General features: G+C 31.9%; 1 protein-coding gene across 1 annotated transcript in view; it reads right to left on the reverse strand.

Moving 5' to 3' along the window:
* Nucleotides 1-20229, reverse strand: part of LOC129230445 (repetitive organellar protein-like) — a 56969-nt gene that overhangs the window by 30478 nt on the left and 6262 nt on the right. The window contains exons 5-10 of the mRNA XM_054864843.1: nt 6778-7047; nt 4451-4615; nt 3070-3400; nt 1710-1882; nt 728-848; nt 39-190 (exon numbers count right to left, since the gene is read on the reverse strand). Coding sequence (XP_054720818.1) covers nt 39-190; nt 728-848; nt 1710-1882; nt 3070-3400; nt 4451-4615; nt 6778-7047 — 1212 coding nt within the window. The remainder of the gene's footprint in view (nt 1-38; nt 191-727; nt 849-1709; nt 1883-3069; nt 3401-4450; nt 4616-6777; nt 7048-20229) is intronic.

Raw genomic sequence — 20229 nt, forward strand, 5'->3', positions numbered from 1 at the left:
ATAGTCAAAAAAATAAATAAAAATCTATAATTGCTTACAAGGTTCGTATTTTCTTCTAATGACTGGAATTTCTTTTTCCAAGCATCATTATCAGCTTCTAACTCAGTTATTTGTTTTGTATATTGCTCTACTTTGTTCAAAGCTTCCTTAAGATCAGAACTTAGTTTTTCATTGTCATCCTTTATTTTATCTGCAAATAAATAAAGAAATGCAAAATAGAGCATACAATTACAGTATTTATTTGTAAAATATATTCAGCATCAATTGTTTTCTTAGGTATTTTTTTTAAATTAAGGATTATTTTTAAATGGTTTTAAAAATATTAAAGGACTTAACAATGAGAAGTTTTCAGTAAAACGTTTACAATACTGTAAAAGCACCTATTTTTGCGAGGCTTTAGTTTTCAGGATTCTAACGAAAATTTTGACGTAAAAATCTGAGTCTTGCGAAATGTTACAACTTTATACCTTTATAGATATAATAAACCTTAACTTCTGTCTGTACAAATTTGTGAAATTTTCAGCTTGTTAAATCACTGATATCTTCATCTTCGCGAAAATTATGGCTCATGAAAATAAATGCTATTACAGCCCTATAAATTGTAGGTTTTGTCACTTAAACTGAACAATAAAATGTGCTTTAAAAAGTTTCATAACACATTTTAGTTATTTCAGAAAATAAAAAATAATTACTATGAATGACAATGAATAAAGAAAATTAAGCATACCTAAAAGAATGATCTGTTCTTCATAATCCATTATCTTCAGCTGAAGCGATCCCTTATCTTCCTCCAATTCAGCAATATGCTGCTGCAGCTCAAGGATTTCTTTCGGTTTTTCTTCATTACTCTGCAAAAAGAAAAAAAATAGAGGAACAAAATTAATAGATTATACAATAAATCTTTGTTGCAAAAATATCCATTACAATGATAGACCAGGCTCTATGAATTCATGAATAAATATACCTTCAGTTCCCTAACAATAGTCAATAGGGCCGTTTCCATGGACACTTTTGACCCCGGAAAAAACCAGCTTTTCACAGCAATCCGGTTATTAGCAGGGTTTATGTGGAATCTTTCTACTCCTGCTAGCTTCTGGAGTGAAACCGGTGTTTTTACCCAGAATGCATTGCGTGAAACAAGTTCGTCTACTAGCCGCTAAGGATGCTGGTTAAAAACCGCTTTCTCTGATACAATGGGAGAACCTCTTTTTACATGGAAACAGGGAATTTTTCAATCTTTTTTTGTGGAGCCAGAGCGGGGATTTACCGGGTTGAAAAGTGCGTTATGAACGCGGTTATTAAGATTTAGACAAGAATAATATACAACTTTGCTTTGCATAAATCACTTTGTTGGACACATGTATTATGTCACTAGCTGCATTGCCCGGCTTTGGCTTTGGACGACCTACCTCTAAAATAAAAGTTATGTCAAGGGATGCATGTTCAACAATCAGGCTTCAATAAGAGGGAAAAAAAATCCCGAATAAATGAAATGCAACACCTAAAATTCAAAAGAAAGACGATAAATTGTCAAATAATAATTAAAAGTGAAAATTTTTAACCCAAAATAAAAACAAAATTTGATTTAGTCACAGTCGAAAAAAAAATAGTGGCAACCTTCTGAATTGTTTTCACGCTAATTTGAAATGAGATCACATTATAAATGAAGAAAGCTACATAAAAATAGAAAGATGTAAATAGAATTATACCTTTTTCAAAGCATTGAGTTCTCTTTCTAAAGCTTTGAACTTAGTTCTTTCCTTAACCCTGGCCTTTAATACTTTATTTTCTGACTGAGTATTGAATTCATCTAAAGACACTTGAAGATCAGCAGAATGTTTCTTCTCTGCTTCAAGACTTTTTTTCAAATTCTCCAACTCTCCTAAAATGAAAATTGATAAACAAATGGAATTCACTTTTAAAGATGTTACAATGCTGATAAATGAACATTATGAGTAAAGTTTGTATTTAATAACTTGAACTATGATGAATAAAGAATTAAACAATTTAATTTATTAAAGCGCTGGGAAGCGAAAAAGCCAGTTTTACTTTACCAGTACTACTAACATACTGCAAAGGTCTTGTATCAATATAAGAATTTCCTTTTCTCTCCAAAAGTACAAATGAACGCACCCAAGGTCAGACATAAACACAAAAAATTCTCAGAAAGTTGAGTTTGCCTCGACTCTTTTAATCCTTTATTCAGAAAATAATGCATTTTCTTACTATTCTTATTTTTTTCGTTACAATATTTAAGTTGAAATTTTTGAAGATGACCAGGGGCGGATTCAGGGGAGGGTCAAAGGGTCAGCTGACCCCTCTGTGGCATGAATTTTGTCATGAACATCAATTTTTTGATCCGAAAAAATAGTACATGAAATCAATGTTAAACGTTTTTTGCTTGGTTCTATCTACAAGGTATTTCTTCTCAGCATGTCATTTTTCGAAGGATTGACTGAGTTTGGTTACTGGGCTATTGGTCTTTTGAGATTTTTGTTCAATTTCAAAAGAAATATATTAAAAGTTTACGACAATGTGTCCAGCTTGTTTAACTAAAGAAATATTACTTTAACTGAAAATCTGAGGGAATATGATACATGGCCCAAGTTTCACAAAATTTAGTGAAGGAAGGGGGGGGGGGGGGTAATTTGAAAGGATAAGAAATTTAACCTCATTTGGGGGAATTGACTCTGAAACATATGAGAAGGTGTGCCTCGTCTCCTTGTTTGTAGGGGAGGGGGCACCCCTGCTTAACTGATAATATTTTATGTTGGATTTATAACGCTGGCCATTGAAACTTGAACCCCCTTAAAAAAAATTCTGGATCCACCTCTGATGATGACGTAAAGGAAATTTAGTCAACTAAATATGAAAGGAATTAATCAAAAATGTCCTTTAAAAAATAAACAAAAAAAAGGGTTTTTTTCCTTATTAGTAATAAATATTTTTGTATCAATATACTTTGCAAATAAAATATCAAAAGATTTAATGCAAAGACTTACCTGCATTGCAAAAAAATATTTTTGTGAACTTTCGTAACTAAAGTTCAAGTACTGTAAAGATACAAACCTTCTATTTCTTTGTTGTACATTTCGCACTGCTTTGCTGCACTCTCTTGAACAACAACTATTTTCTTTTGAAGCTCAGCATTTTTTACACTGAGTTCATATCGAGCAGATTCCAAGTTTTTGGCTGATAATTCAGTATTTTTTAGTTTCTTATTTTGTTCTAACATTTCCTTTTCCAGTTCTACTATGCGTGACTTTTGCTTTTCTAATTCATTTCTCCATTCCAGCTCTGTTGAAGCAAAATTTTCTTGCATTATTTTCATCTGATCACGGGTTTCATCTAATTCACTAACAACGGTTTGACCTTTCCTGCTTAGGTCTTCAGCCATCAACTGGTATGGAAAACAATGCACGAAATAAGTTTATACAAAATGTATGAATTGAAATAAAGCATAAAAAACAATAACAGACTCATAAAAGAAAATAAAACCTTTCAAATAAATCAAAATATTCCCATTTACTTTAAACAAAAAAAGTACAATTGGTAATGTGATTTCAACAGTTTGAAAATATTAAGTGTTTTGACCTATAATTTCCTTTACACTAAAAGTACAATTAGTAATATGATTTCAATACAGTTTGAAAAGAATATGTACTTTTATCAATAATTTCCTTTAATGTAGGAATGCAAGAAAAAAGTAAGGAAGTAGGAAGTACAAGAGAAAATATTAAAGAATATGGATTTAGACCTATTACAGTAGAATACCTTTATAATGCCGACCTATATAATGCAAATTCTCTACTAATAACTGCACAACTTTTCAGATGTAAACAATAAATTTTTGCCGTTAAATAAAAAAACCTTTATTCCACCTTACAAACATCCAAGGCAAATTAAATTTTGAAATACTTTTTCATCTTCCCATCCCAATTCGAAGCTTTTAGTGAAAACAAGTATTCACAGGAGGAAGGGGGGAATGCCAGATTGCACTAGAAAATACAGCTGTTACGCAAACCATGAAGCTAGCAGGGTAATTCACTTTCTTTTGATATTAAAACCTATTTTTATATTGCATAGTTAGTGCTTTAGTGTTCATTGCAGTTAGAACTTTTTTTGAAAAGCAAATATATAGACATATTTTGAATACCAGTTTCAAAATTTTGAAAATGAGCTATATGATGCATAAACCTGTATAATGCAAAAGCTCAGGTCCCAAGGTGTGCATTATAATGGTCTTCTACTGTACTGCAATCTGCTTTTTAAAAAATATTTTACATACATTGTGCATAAGTACAAGTACAAGCGTGATAGTTGAACACGCGTCACTTGACGTAATTTTTTTTTTTTTTTTTAAGGTTCACCGTGCAAAGCCAAGTGATGCAGCTAGTGTTAAATAAAGAAAGTTGAAAATTTAAATGAAATAAGGAATTGTTTAAAGTACCTGAACAGCTCGATTTCGTTGTTGCAAAACTTCATCTTTTTCTTTAATATGCTCTTGCAAATCCATTATTTGTTTTTCATGCTCTAAAATTTGATTATTAAGTTCCAGTATTTTTGAATCCTTATACACAATTTGTGCATACATTTCTTGAACATTTGACTCTCTCTGCAAAGTAAAACAAATATCCATTTTATTTTGAAATTTAAACAATACATCAGTAGAATTAATCAATTCATTTTACTAATTATTCTAATTAAATCTTCTTGTCAGTTACAAGAAAGAGCTACTGAATATAATACAGTGAAGCACATTTTATACGCTTTGAAGGGATTGTATGAAAAAAGCGTACAAATAAAAAAACGTATAATAGGTATAGGTTAATGAGTATTAGACTCAGCAGGGACCAATTTAAAAAACGTATGATTGATAAAAACATATAAGAAAGAAACGTATAAACAATGCTTCACTGTATAAAAAAATTTAACATGAATTAGCAGAGTCCAAAATCATGTCTCCATTCATTAAAATTTCGAGACTTTTTAACCACCATATCATTGGTAGTTGAGTAAATCAAATGATCAATACATCAATGAACAATCTATTTTAACAATAGTATTTTCGTTCAAACTGAGCTATAGGCTAATCAAAAGAATTTAAAATAGTTCAAGGGAATATTTTAATGATGGTACATTTAGCACACAAATATTGATGCAGCAAAAATCTTTTAATCACTCCCCACAGAATAGTGATAATGCGTACTACCAGCTTTCGGAAAAAATTCAGAAGTGTTAGTAATTAACAGCTTCAAAAAGTTGGATTCTAGAAATGTTAGTCATAATGTTATTAAAAGAGCATTATTAAAATTTATTTTATAATTTCATCATTTAATGTTTTAAAAATTAATAACTCAGTACAAAAGTGTAAAATCAGTTGACTAAGAGGGAATTTTCTTCGGTTTTTTTTTTCCATTTTGCAAATTTTAAAAACATTTTCCTTTTTTTGTCTTTTTGGGCCAAAGTTAAGCTTATGGAAAACATATATCATACAGCAAGGGATAAAACTCTCAAAAAACAAATTCCTTTTTAACATTTTAAATTAACATTTGCATGATATGTAGTCATAAATACCAGACTCAACTACTCATGAACTAATTGAGATAAGGACTTAACGCATAATTTTTCATATTTCCATGAGCTTTATGGGCGTATGAAATTGCAAGAAGTTATCTCTATCCTTAAAGAATAATTAAATACTTTATTTTCAATAGTCAGATGGGAAATAAGAAAATATTCCTATGCAAAAGGTATTTTAAACAACTAAAAATCAATCAATTAAGATATCAACACAAAACTTTGAAGCAACACATTGAGGTTGCTCATAAAAAAAATATTTAAGCAAAATAGCTTATGTAGTAGCATCTTATTTCTAAAAATTGACAAACTTTAATGCAGTGAAAATACTTTTATCATTATTACCCTTCCCTAGATGGCATCACAGGTCTGCCTTTTAGCAATGCAAGCAGAAGTTGCAAATATACTGTTAAATTGTAAATCAGTTAGAATTCTGTTAAGATTTTTTTTTTTTTTTTTGAAAAACAGGTAAAATGTGAACTGATTACTTTTGGACGATAGCTGTGAAAAAAAATCTTATACTGATGCTTTACTTGCACAAAACATCCTTAAGAATTAAAACATACAAAGATTTTCAAAGACAAAAGAATATTTGATCACAGTTAAAACAGATTTTGATGCAGCACAAAAAGAGATAAAAAACGGGAGATTGGTACTTTGCAGGAGTCAGTGGCACAACAAAGGGGGAGGGTGAAAACAACCCCCTGAGTCTTAACCCCCCCCCCCCCCCAGAGGTCTTAACATAAATTCAAATTTTAATACAGTAGTTTTTTCAAATGAAAGGGCTGTTCTGACAGAAAACCCCCTTCAGAAGATATTTTTGATCAAAAAACCCCTCCGGAATGTATTTTTCATCAGAAAAAACCCTTTCAGAACGTATTTTTCACCAAAAAACCCTCTTCAGTAGGTATTTTTCATCAAAAACCCTCTCCAGAAGGTATTTTTGATCAGAAAAATCCCTCCGCAGGTATTTTTCATCAAAAGAAACCCCCTCAAGAAAGTATTTCTGGCTGGGGAGTCAAACATGGAGTGAGGAATTTCTGTAAGCATTAATTTTCTGTACATGATGCTCACAAGCACGTTTGTGAAGTATAAAAAGACAAAAGTGAAAATCTTCCAGTTTCCACTACAATTTCATTTCAAACACACAAAACAAAAATAAATACAAATTCTGTGAGAGAAACCAAAATACTTTACTTTAGGAGATTTATCAACATTTTCTTGCTCTTTATCAGCTATATTTTTGTCAGCAAGTGAGGAAATTAAAATATTTTTTTCATTCAGCTGGGTTTCCAAATCAAACACTCGAGTTTCAAAACTTTCTGTAATTTTCTTCAGCTCTTCATCTTTTTTTTCTAGTTGCTGCTTAACTTGCCCCAATTGTTTTTTCAAAAAAAGAAGTTTTCCACGCTGACTTTGCTCAGAAGAATCAGAACTAGATGTGTCATCAAAATCACAGTCTTCTTTCTACATGTGAAAAAAATACTTATAAGTGTCCACTAGATTTGAATTAGAGAGGGACAATTTTTTTTAAAACTATTATTACATCATTATAAACAGAGACCCTAAAATTAGTTTTCAAACAAATCAATCTTCAACCATAAATGTAATTCTTTAATTCAAACAATTACTCATTAGATTTATCTTTTAAATTTTCCTTTCCATTTTTTTTTTCAGGATTTTTTTATGCTGGCTTATTAGCCAACATTTAGAAATATTGGCTAAAAAGTCAATACAGTGAAACTTGTGTATAACAATACTATCTGCAACAATAAATCTAACTATAATACCCTTTGGTTTAAACAAAATTCTCAGTTACTTAAGGTATTTTCAACTTGCTTATAGTGATAATCACATTTCAGGTGCACCAGTCTATAACGATAATATATACCCTTATTTTAAAGCACAAAACTAATTTATTTAATTATCACCGCTTTTTTTTTTTTTTTAAACTAAAAAAATGATGGGAGTACATTCATAAGAAATTATTTCAGGACAATTGGGAGAAAAGTTGAACTATACTGGCATCCAATGGATAGTGGATCAATATAAGTAAATTCAGATAAAAAATGTGGAATTTATTTGTCAACTATTGGTACTCTTTTTTTTTAATAGAAATAGTAGTGAGAAAAAGTAAAGTGGATACCAAACGAAAGCGACTGAAAGGTGCCATTAGTGGGGATGTTTATATCTTTTTGTAGTATGTAAAGACATTATCAAGTTTTAATCATATTAATCAGAAGTGCTAATATTACAAAAAGATTAAATTACCTATTATTAAATTATTAAGTTAGTTTAATTTTTTTTAAATAAAACTCGATACATTTTATGCACTCGACATGTAGGGGCAAAATGTCCAAACTGTCTATAACAAACACCTGTCTATAACAATGTTTCTTTTAGGTCCCAACAGTATCGTTGTAGACAAGTTTTACTGTATTTCAAAATGAAGGCAAGAAAATTCAACTTTCTGCTTGTGGTAGTGAATTTGCATAGTACTATTGAAAAGTGATATTGAACAGAGAAGGTGTGTCCAAAACACTGCAAGATGAACTATGCATTTCTTCTCATTGCGTTAAATCTTGAACACTTGCAAGCACCTTTTTTGCTGACTCGGTTTACCGTACTTAGAGTCCCTCTTTGCTGGATCAATGACTTTTCACCTCTCCCTGTCTCTCTTTCTGTATTAATAGCAAAAGAATAGATTCTTTAAAATAGCTTCTTTTCACTTTAAAAAGTAAAAAACCTGAAGAAATTTCCGCACACAGAAAATATTTTGATAAAATAAGTTTTAGTTAATATAAGGAATAAAAAGATAATTGATACTATAAAATAATCTATGAAAAACATAACAATAAAGTGATAGACATGACACATAAAAAATTGATGTTTGCTCAAACTTTCATTTTAACATTAAACAAACCATTTTTTAAACATTTCTTTATATATATATATATATATATATATATATATATATATATATATATATATATATATATATATATATATATATATATATATATATATACAAGCTTTTACCCGCGGCTTCGCTCACGTTGATGTAGTTTTTTTCAATCAATTCAAGTTAACGGTCAACACAGGCAGAGGTCAAATAGTTACCAAAAAATGGTTTGTCTCCAGTTTCGCTGACATTTCAAATTGCCTGCCCCTTTAAATGTATCAAAAGGTATGATTAAAACTGAAAATCAGGGGGAAGGGGGGGGGGGGCAAATGAAATGTCGGAGAAACTGGGAAGACATCCAAAAAATCACACAAAATGAATCACGAAAACGTTCAGGAGTTCTAAAGAAGTTAGTTTGGGTAATTAATTCTCAAACAATCCAATTCGAGTGAGGTCAACTATTCTTAAATAAAGTGAAACAGTTTCCTTATAATCCCGATCTCCATCAAATAATATCCAGCGCTACACCGGCTATCTAAGTTATTGTATAATGTATAGCTTCTTCCCTCTGATGATCTCAGTCATGATTATTTCCAAAAATCTTCATCAGTACAGATCCGATAGGATAAAAAAAACAAAAACAAAATAAAAGAAAAAAGAAAGAACAATATTCTCCATTGTCGCCATTAAAATAGGGACATTAATTCTACAAAATCCTAATTAGCATCATTAACCCTTAAAAATACATGCACAAAAAAAGAAAAAGAAAATGAAAAGTTTCATAAAAAATTTTAAATAATTCGCCAATGCACATAGTCGCCTGGTAAGACTGGGGATGAAAAATGAATTTGGTGGATTAATTTACATTTTAATAGTAGTTTTAATGTTATTTAAGAGTGTTGTTTCACTAATTTGGCAGATTAATTTTAACTTCAATACCTCATAGTACTTAATGATCTTTTTACCAAAATTAATTTGGGGGAATTTTGACATTTTAATGCAACTTTTGTAATGGCTGTAGCGTCAAAATTTTTGAACACTCATCCCGAACACGTTATCATAACTCTTCCTATCAAATAAGTTGTTAAAATGTCATTTTGTTAAGTTTCATTTTATATTTTTGCAATTAAAAGCTGCATTAAAATGTAAAATAATAAATCCGAATCCATTATTAATCGCTAAAGGACCACAGTACCATACATTCGCCAGAGACTTGCCAAGTTTATGAAACTGCGTAAAATGTTTGGTTAATCTATATTCATAAGACATGATTTTAATTCCGAATAGAAGATGCTATAAAGAAAATGTTTGCATGTATTTGGCCGTTCCTGGCGAAAAATAAATCTTTGTTCGATGGTAACTGGGGGTAGGGGGGCAGATTCTATTTCATAACTTTATTTAGTTGCCAGATAATTGTTACGTAGCAAAAATACCCGCCGTTGCCTGGGTCTGTAATAATTATAAAAAACAATTGCTACTTTTATTCGTTCTCTGCTGTAACTGAAATAACTCAAAACACACCGCTTTGATGTGATTAAAAATAGAGCTTCTTCCTAACCCATAAAAGTAAAATGGCAATAAGTATGAAGAACAAAATAGTACTCTTTTAGAAACGAAAAAACAATGTTTAAGCATATACAAATTTGAGGAATTTCCAAAATATGATTTCAACTTCACTTGTTTAAAAAGATTTATCTTTTTTTTTTGAGCAATCACATTGCTTATTGTTCTCATTTGACTGTTTTGAATTCCTATGATTTTATTTTCCCCCCGGCCTCCCTCTGCAGCACCGCCGTCGACCGGCTCGTCCCGATGCTGCTTCTCTAGCGAAAACAGTCTCCAGGTTGCGTCCATATCCTACACACACACGTATACACACACACCTACACACACACACACCTACACACACACACACCTACACACACACACACCTATACACACACACCCAAACACTCATGCTTGCACACATACACAAACACACACGCCTACACACGCTCGTGATTGCGAGAAACATAATTTGAATTCGAGATGTCAAAATTCAAATTAATTTTTTTTTTTCGAACATAGTCTAAAACCTTATCTATATTGCTATTGAAGTACAAACTTTTAAAAAACGTAGGCACCCGTAATCCTTTACTGCGATTTAAAATGTTATTAAATTTGCATTAATCGTCTTGGGATATCTTAAGGGGATATCACACGAGAGAAATTACGGGACATTGCAACCGCAATAGGAACCGTCAACGCTATCTGGAACTGGTTTTTCGGAAGGGAAGTTGCCTACAGGGTTGCTGCCGGTTGCGCGGACGGTTGCTCGATTTGTTCACAATGGGGGCTACCATTTTTTAGTTTATATCCATGTGCTTGCGCTTGTTCATCGCTTTTTGTCAATTCCGCATTTGCTTGTCACACTGCGTCGCACAGTGGTTCAAGGGTGGAAAAATAGCTATTTTTAAGTTTTAAGATAAAAAATATTTCATGCCGTAATTACTTAGTCCTTGAGTTGTAGTAATTTACTTCATAAGAGTTTTTTGAAAAAAAAATTCGTTTTTACAAAAATAAGCCGAGATTGTTGAACAATTATGTTTTTACTTTTTTCGGACGTACGCCTTATACTTCAGTTTTAATTCATTCATTCAATAAGGAGGACTAAAATTTAATAAAAGTCATTTCTGATTGGTTTTTCACACTTATAGGATGCATATTACATCGTAATTAAAAATTAAAAATTCATCAAAATTAAAAACAACCTGAAATAAAAAAACATTATTTTCTTAAAAATATAATGAAAAGTATTGTGGAATATACTTTTATCGGCGACTTCCGGTGGGCTAAAATTTACCTATATCAATAGTTTAATCCTTCCTGTAAATAAACAACAACATTTTAGCTGCGACCACCTGCGACTGCAGTTGTGGCAGATGCTTTTGTTTGATCTTCGCTATTTACGAATACCAATATAGTAAGCTAGAAAATAACTCGTATTGGTATGACAGGGGTTAATTGCTTTTTTATCAAAGAAATTGGTCATCAAATTTGACATGCTCCAGACTAACGTATGTCAGTTTCACTACTTTGCAGGAGAGTCTAAAAACGTTTGTTTACTGTTTCCGAAAGTTGGGCTCTTTAAACATTCATCAATAAATATAGAGGATTTTTTAAAGTAGATTTACGTTGTTATGGCGGCTTAATGCGAAGCATTATTCTACATGCAATCCAGTAGTAACCTGAAAATAACAATTTTCGGACCCGTTTAGCTTTAAAGAAGATACATATGAGAAAGAAATTTTTTAAACTCATACATAATTCTATATAAAAAGTTAAATAACCATTCTGTTTATAAAACAGTGAAATTAGAAAATCATTAAACGTTTGAAATTTCTGATTTCTTTTTCAAAACCATTCTAGTATAAAGCTGTTCGTCAACATTGCCAGAAAATATTGTTCGAGGGTATCAATTGCAATAAATAAACCTTGCGTGAGGCAAACGACTGATTTAATTTATGTTTTTCACTTAAAACAGAAATGAATTTGAACTACAGAGAAACCCCGATTTCACGTTTCTCAGAGACCTGAATCAAACATAAAATACATAAAATATGGGAAAATGTAAAATACGAGAAATGTATAAAAAGCAAAAATCAGATAAGGAAACAAAAATAGTAATAAAGGTAGCTACGACGACGCTTATAAAATGTAAAAATGCGATATTTTACGAAAAGAACATTATTGTACACACCAGTTTAGATCATTCTAACACATTAAGTAACAAATTCGGGCGTTTAGGTTGAAAATAGTCAGTAATAATGAGTTATTGATAGACCGAGATCTGAAGGGGGTTGAGCATGCATGGAAAGGCTGACGCAATATTATTTCTGATTATTGTTAGAGGCACGATGGTGATCATGAAACCACATGTCGTCGCTCCCCTGGGTGGTCGACAACCCCGGGGGAGGGGGAAAGCAGTGGGAGGAGCCGTTTGCTAAAACACTCATAACTCGCGAACTATTTGAGATAAAACACTGAAAAAAGTGGCAATCGACGCAACAAAACAAGGGCTTCATAAAAGCTAAATATGATTATGGACCTATCTTTGTTGGTTTCTGAGTAAAATTCCATTTTTCGCAAACAAGCAAAATTTTTGAATAAAATGCGCAAAACAAACTTTTTTTGACCAAAATAAATTCCAAATCAAAATTGTTTGATTTTTTTTTCAAATAAAGTCCTAAATATCATTATTCAGTTTGTTAAAACTATTTAAGTACTGTTAACGTGCCGAAAAACAAAATGACAGTAGCAAGCTCGAAAACGATTTGCAGTATAGTTCAGGATCTAAAGGGTTTTTTGAGCATGCATGGAAGACCTGACGCAATATTATTTCTGATTAATGTCACAGGCACTATAGTGATTATGAAACCACATGTCGTTGCCCCCCTGGGTGGTTGACAACCCCAGGGAGGGGGAAAGCAGTTGGGGGAGCCGTTTGGCCGGGGAACACTCATAATTCGCGAACTATTTGAAAAAAAACACTGAAAAAAGTGGCAATCGACGCAACAGAACAAGGGCTTCATAAAAGCTAAATATGACTATGATCATATCTTTGTTAGTTTCTGAATAAAATTCTATTTTTCGCAAACAAGCAAAAATTTTGATTAAAATACGCATTTTTTTTTCAAATTATCAAAATTATTTAACTGTTTTGGGAACCAATAAAATCTGAAATATCATTATCTAGTTTGTTTAAAATTACTTAATTATTATCAAAGCGTTGAAAAGTGAAATAAAAGCAAGCTCAAAAAGCATTTGAGGTAATTCACCAAAAAAAAAAAAAAAAAAACAAAGTTTGCAGAATGCACCTTGAAGACTCAACATAAACGAAAGTAAATTTTGTGGCTCTCCTGTTTTGGCGGTTTTATTTCGTAATATTATCAAAACAATGTCCCAGTTAATTATTTAACCTTTAATGCATTATAGCTGCTTTGTACGGGTCACAATGGCACTTTTTAAAAAATTAAAACATGCAAGTTTGCAAGTACGAAGTAATTACGGAAAGGATAAACAATCAGGATAACCCTTTTGCAGATTTTACACCTGAGTTATAAAACATAGTGAGCGAGGCTATTGCCACATAAGCAGCATAAAAATTTCAGTGGAACGTCAAAGAAAATGTGAATAGTCTCTTATCCAGAGAAGTCCTGAAATGGCAATGTATTCAATAGCAACTGCAAAACAGCAAAAGAAAACCAAAAAAAAAAAAAAAACCTGGGAAACGTTAGCTCAAAAGTGATGTTAGTAAATCTAAAAATCATTCCCATACAATAAGCCCAATGCTAGGTTCGGTTCATCAGAATGGTTCACTGAAGCAAAGCGAGAGGTTCGATTTCGTGAATGTAATTGAAAACGATACTTCTTGCAGCAAAACTCTAGAAGAAGCACCCTATTTTAAGAACAAAGTTCAAGTTATCGATGGAATGACTCTGGTCCATAATGTCCCAAACACAACTTTCAAATGTAGTGGTTTCGTGTCATAGCCATTTTTGAAAATAAAAAGAACCTTTAAAAGTACATTTCATAGTATGTAATATGTAACATATCGTTCCTGCATCCAATCAGCTTCTGGCGTCTGGTAACTCTGAAAACGAAAATGAATATTATTTAAAATCTGAGAGTCAAGTAATAAATTTCTCTGAAATGCCCGAGTCCAACCAGGACGAAGCACGCAACAGAATCTATCTTCCTGCATGTGATTCAGTGCAAAATAGGGGAAAAAGTAATTAATAGTTTATAGATCAGAAACTAATGAATTCTTATTGGCAATCTTTGCTAAAGGAAACAGAGGTTGGCATTTCATATGCTGGTGTTGTGGAAAGGAAAAGAGCTTTAGGATGGCATTTATCTTCAGGAGCACTTACGGAAAAAACATCTAAAATTTTGCAAGCTTTTGATGCATTTTCCAACTGCGATTCAACAAGTAAAATAGGAACAAAAAAGTATGCTTTCACTTTACCAAAAAAGTCGGAAATTGTTTTTCGTACATTAGAGTTAGCATTAAAACAATATGAGTGCTTCAGAATTTCAACTGTTAGAAGCTGTATTATAAAAAAAATGTCAAGAAAATAGGTATTTCTTGCGAATGCAACCATTACACACAATAATTTCTTATCATTTCCATAAGAAATAAATATAATATCAGCTCTCTACCATGCTCCTGCAATTCTTTCCAACATGTGCTAGGAAGTATTGCTCAACTGTACTATTGAATCAATTCCCCTGTACCTTAGCAGTGCCTTAAGATGTAACAAAGTTTGGGTTTCACTTGGATGAAAATAAAACAATAAAGCCCCACACCTTATGATGCAGCCAGTGTTACCAGAGAGTTTTAATTCCACCCTACGCAGGCAAGAACTGTAAATAATCCTGTAAATGTTTTATTAATAATTCATCTTGCTGTAATTACTGTGCTATTAATGCTAAAGCAAAAACACATAAACTACAAAATACTCGGAAGAGAACGATTCAACAGAACAATTACAAGTCAACAAAAAAGAGTATGATCCAGATTTCAGATATATTAATGCTTTATGTATGCATATTGATATTCTGAAATTATTTTTTAATACGCATTATTTTACTATTTTATTTAATTAGTTTTTTTTAGAACTCTAGTGTATAATTTTATATTTATATTCGTTTTCATAAAAGCTCAAAAATGCTTCTCATTTTTTATATTTATTTAGAACATATTATTTCTTGTATCATTGTTTTTTGTTGGGTAAATATAAAAAACAATATCCGCAAAACAATGCCGGCAATATTTCTTTGTGCAAATTGAAAATATAAATTAATAGAAATAAATTAAAATTATATTTGAATTGAAACTACTGTGGGCCTGGTTCCCTAGTTCCTCTTAAATGTGAAGCAGTATATAACAGAATAAAAGCCATAATTGAATACTTTGCAATTAAAATAAGTTTGTAAACTGAAGAATGAATAGTTCGTCATAAGGATAATAAGACTATTTTTTTCTCCTTACCATACTGCCGTTTTATTCAATGCGCTAACTTAGGCAGTGCTTGCATTTTCTATTTCGCTTTTTAACGCTCACGTTGGTAAAAATTAAGCAGTTTTAAACAAACTGAATGATGAAGTTTCAGATTTTATTGATTCCCTAAACGGTTAAATAATTTTAAAAAAGAACTTATCTTTAAAAAAAAAAGCTTTTCGTATTTTATTCAAAATTTTTGCATGGCTGTTAAAAAAGGAATTTTACTTATAAACCAACAAAAATAGAACTATAAACATATTTGGGCTTTTCAAGCCCTTGTTCTGTTGCATCTTTTGCCACATTTTTAGTGCTTTACCTCCTACGGTTCGGGAGTTATGAGTGTTTTAATAAACGGCATCCCCCTACTGCTTTCCCCCTCCCCCGGGGATGTCGACCGCCGAGGGGGGGGGGGGACGATACGTGTTTCCGTAATCACTATAGTGCCTGTAACAATAATCAGAAATAATTTTGCATCAGGTCTTCCATGCATGCTCAAAAACCCCCTTTAGATCCTGAACTATACTACGAATAGTGTTCAAGCTTGCTACTGTCATTTTGTTTTTCAACGCGTTAACAGTACTTAAATAGTTTTAACAAACTGAATAATGATATTTAGGACTTTATTTGAAAAAAAAATCAAACGATTTTGATTTAAAATTTATTTTGGTCAAAAAAAGTGTTTTGCGCATTTTATTTAAAAATTTTGCTTGTTTGCGAAAAATGCAATTTTACTCAGAAACTAACAAAGATAGGTCCATAATCATATTTAGCTTTTATGAAGCATTTGTTTTGATGCGTCAATTACTATTTTTTTCAGTGTTTTATCTAAAATAGTTCGCGAGTTATAAGTGTTTTAGCAAACGGCTCCCCCCACTGCTTTCCCCCTCCCCCGGGATTGTCGACCACCCAGGGGGGCGACGACATGTGGTTTCATAATCACCATTGTGCCTGTAACAATAATCAGAAATAATATTCCGTCAGCCTTTCCATGCATGCTCAACCCCCTTCAGATCCTGGACTATGAATCGAAAGTAAATACAGCGTCTTCCGGGGCTGGAACACTTTGCAAAGTTTTTTCCTGGTCTTTATGATAAAGAAAATAGTTTTTAACTATTATTAAGTTCTTAAATGCAGCATTGAAAGAAGAGACGAGTTGTGTTTCCTCTTCTTCTTGTTCGTCTTCATTGGCGCCGAAAAGTCCATAAGGTCAGCTACAGATGGAGCAGAAGCGTTTCTGTTTTTGTGGATTAACTTTCAACAGAGTGGATTATGTTTAAAAATGCACAGAGGGAAACACTTTTCTTAGTTTTAAAACATTTTTTCTCTTTTTTTTTAACTGCCAAGGGAAAGCGTAAAATGCGGGAAATTCATAAATAACAAACTTTCCATCTGGGTTAAATTAATATTATTAGTGCACGGAAAAACTGGGGCCTGATGATAAAAAACGTAAAACGTGGGGAAAAAGTAGATTCGGGGGACGTAAAATTGGGGTTTCGCAGTGAGTACGATTAGCAAGCATGAAGATAAATATTACCATGCAACAATTTTAACAATTTTCCAAAGCATTTTTTGAGAATATTCAAAGTTATTGAATTTTTCCGCTTTTTTGTCATTTTGAACCACTGTGCGTCGCTTTAATTTGACACTTATGGATGAAACTAGTAATCAAATACTTAATGCAACTCTTGCAGCTTTAGTTGAATGTGGGTTTGTGAAAAGATGGTAAAAAAAAGGGGGAAATGATCAAGGCAATGATTTCAGAGCTAGAGCATCAATTATTATTTCATGCAGTCTCCAAAGCTCCTCCTGTTAAATTCATATTTGAGTTTTAACATTAATTTGTAGAACTTATGGTGAAAATTTCAGAAAAACAGAAAACTTTTATTACTATTAATTGAATGTTTGATTTAAAGTGATACTCTTGTTACATTTAAAGAAGACATACAGAATATATGACTTCTCCAGGCTTATTTTTTCCCATAACTACTAAATTAAATCTTAATTTAGATAGGAATTATTAGTCACTTATTGACAGGTAAGAAGAAATTTTAATTCTAACAAATTATACTTAAATTCATAGCTAAAAACAAACATGAAAAAATATAAATAAAAAAAAAGCCAGCAAACTCTGATCAATAGGCCTTTCATAGTTATTTTTTTTACCTTCGAGTTCATAAATATATTGGAGATGTGCTAACACTTTAACCTACACAAATATAACGCCACTAGATACATATTGCACACAGGAAAATCTGTGGCCGAGTTTATTAAAATAGTTCCAGACATTTAAAAATAAAATGACGCTTTAAAAAAATGTAATGAAACGATGAAGCGCAAAAAAGTCAGTATTATTTAATGTACAATTTTGAAACTTTTTTAAAACATTCTTTTAGTCGATTAATAAAATCATTAAAATTTCAGTTAAATATGCTATGCGTAAATAACTGGGATTGCAGATTGAACTTTCAAAATTTGAGCTGCAATTAAATATTTTGCTCTGTGAATGGCGTTTCATCATTTGTGACGTCAGATGACAGAAATGTAAACAATGAAAGCGCAACGATTTAAGTAATTTTTTTAAAATATTAAACAAAAACAAATTTTTAAAAAAATGGTCAGGTGGTTAAGCATGCTCTTTCAGAAAAAAATACGTTTAAAATTTTGGAAACGACCCCATTGTAACATTTGTGCAAAACAATTTTCAAACACCCAATGAAACGAAAAGCACCAATATAAATTAAGAAATGCATAAAATTCGCACTGATGTTAACTAGCATATAAGTAGAAATTTAAATTCAAAATCAGATGCAAAACCAAAGGTGAAATGTCGCTCATCCGTTTTTAAAAGTGTAACTGAAAATTTTTGAAACATGAAATAAATAGAACAATAAAAAGGAATTCCCACATTTCTGTCGCCACGATTGCAAAAGTATTTTACAGTGACGCTGCCTGACGTCACGAAATCCCAGCGCCCAGATTGGTTCCTTCGTAACTTGCCCAGAATTAAAGGCAATTTTTTCTAGCGGAGGAAAAAATTTGCCCCTATACAAGCAACTGCGAATTTCCATAGCACACGAGAATTTTGGAGCGATCGTTTGTGGAAGTGAGTAGAAAAACCGGTTCCAGATAGCGTTGACGGTTCCTGTTGCGGTTACGATGTCCCGTAATTTCTCTCATGTGATATCCCCTTTAAATGAGGCTCCCTCTCCCTACTTTGTAAAACTGTGTGTTGTTACTAATTTTCATCGAAGAGATAGTGTCGCGAAATACTGAGATAATTCTGGTGATTATAAAATGTTGCTACCCGAAATGTTTCCAATAAATGTTTCCACAATAGTAAAAATTTGGCAAATGTTTGAAATTGTGCGCAAAGACAAATTAATGAAAAAATTGCCAAATGCCTTAGCTATTGAAATGATTCCACAGAAAAAGTTTGGCTAGATTCCTGCTGATTGATTAAATACCCAGTCCACACAACTAAATTTAAATAAAACGTAATAATTGCCTCAAAGTTGCATTAAAATGGAAAATAATCAGCCAAATCCATGTATTATTTGTCAATCTTGTGCAAAAATCTTACTTCTAAATTTTACTTGAGAAAAGCCTTGAACAGTCACGAAAAGCAAAGATAGTCAACAATACAACAATCGTCGCTATCGACAGGGAGTTGAGATGATACACTAAATACTGTATTGAGTTGAGGAAAGCCATCGAACATGGAACTAAAAAGCTTATAACTCGTTTTTTATTCTACTTAGAAATTTCGAACAGGTGCCATCTTCAGCAGAGAAATCTGAGCTTTCGATGGACACATAATGTAAATATGTGCAAGTATTTTTTTATCCCCATATTGGAGAATTTATACGAAAATTGTGTTTTATTGCCCCCCTAAGGGGGTTTTGTCCCCCATAATGGGACGAAAACTACCCTATGTGTTATTCCGATGCATAAGCTATATTATTGTAAAGTTTCATCAAAATCCGTTCAGTAGTTTTTGCATGAAAGAGTAACAAACATCCATACATCCAGACAAACTTTCGCATATATAATAGTAGTAAGATATATAATTGCTAGACTACTAATGGTATAGTCTAATAAAAACAAAAGACTTGAACATTACTTTTCTGTAAAAGAGGCAGACACTCATTCTTTGATCCCTGCTCCTGCTTTTTTGACATGATAATTCTATGCTCAGAAGTTCATTTTTTCAGCTTACAGAGACCAAGAGAGGTATATTATGTATTACTAGCTTATTACCCGGTGTTGCTTGGATGCTCATTAATGCAGCATATCTTATAGATAAATAAATGATGAATTCTATCCTCATGATCCTATTGCCTCGTATGTACAAACCCTCAAGAAAACCTAAATAGCAAAGAAACACCCAAGCAAAAATACAGGGCGTTCCCTGTGACAGTAATAATTATGAGAAACAATAGCTACTCTATTTTGTTTTCTTTTTTGTTGGGCAGAAAGCAAAAAATACCACTTTGACTTGATTAAAATTCGAACTTCATCCTTACCCATAAAGCTAAAATAGCAATAAGTATAAAGAACAAAATAATATTCATTCAGAAACAAAAGCACGACACTTAAGCATACAAATTTGAGGAATTTCCAAAAAATGTAACTTGTTTCACTTGTTTTAAAAAATTTATCCGTCAATTTTTGTCTTGAAAATAGTGTCCGAAATCTTCTCTAC

The sequence above is a fragment of the Uloborus diversus genome, chromosome 9, assembly GCF_026930045.1.
Source record: "Uloborus diversus isolate 005 chromosome 9, Udiv.v.3.1, whole genome shotgun sequence".
Taxonomy (NCBI): domain Eukaryota; kingdom Metazoa; phylum Arthropoda; class Arachnida; order Araneae; family Uloboridae; genus Uloborus; species Uloborus diversus.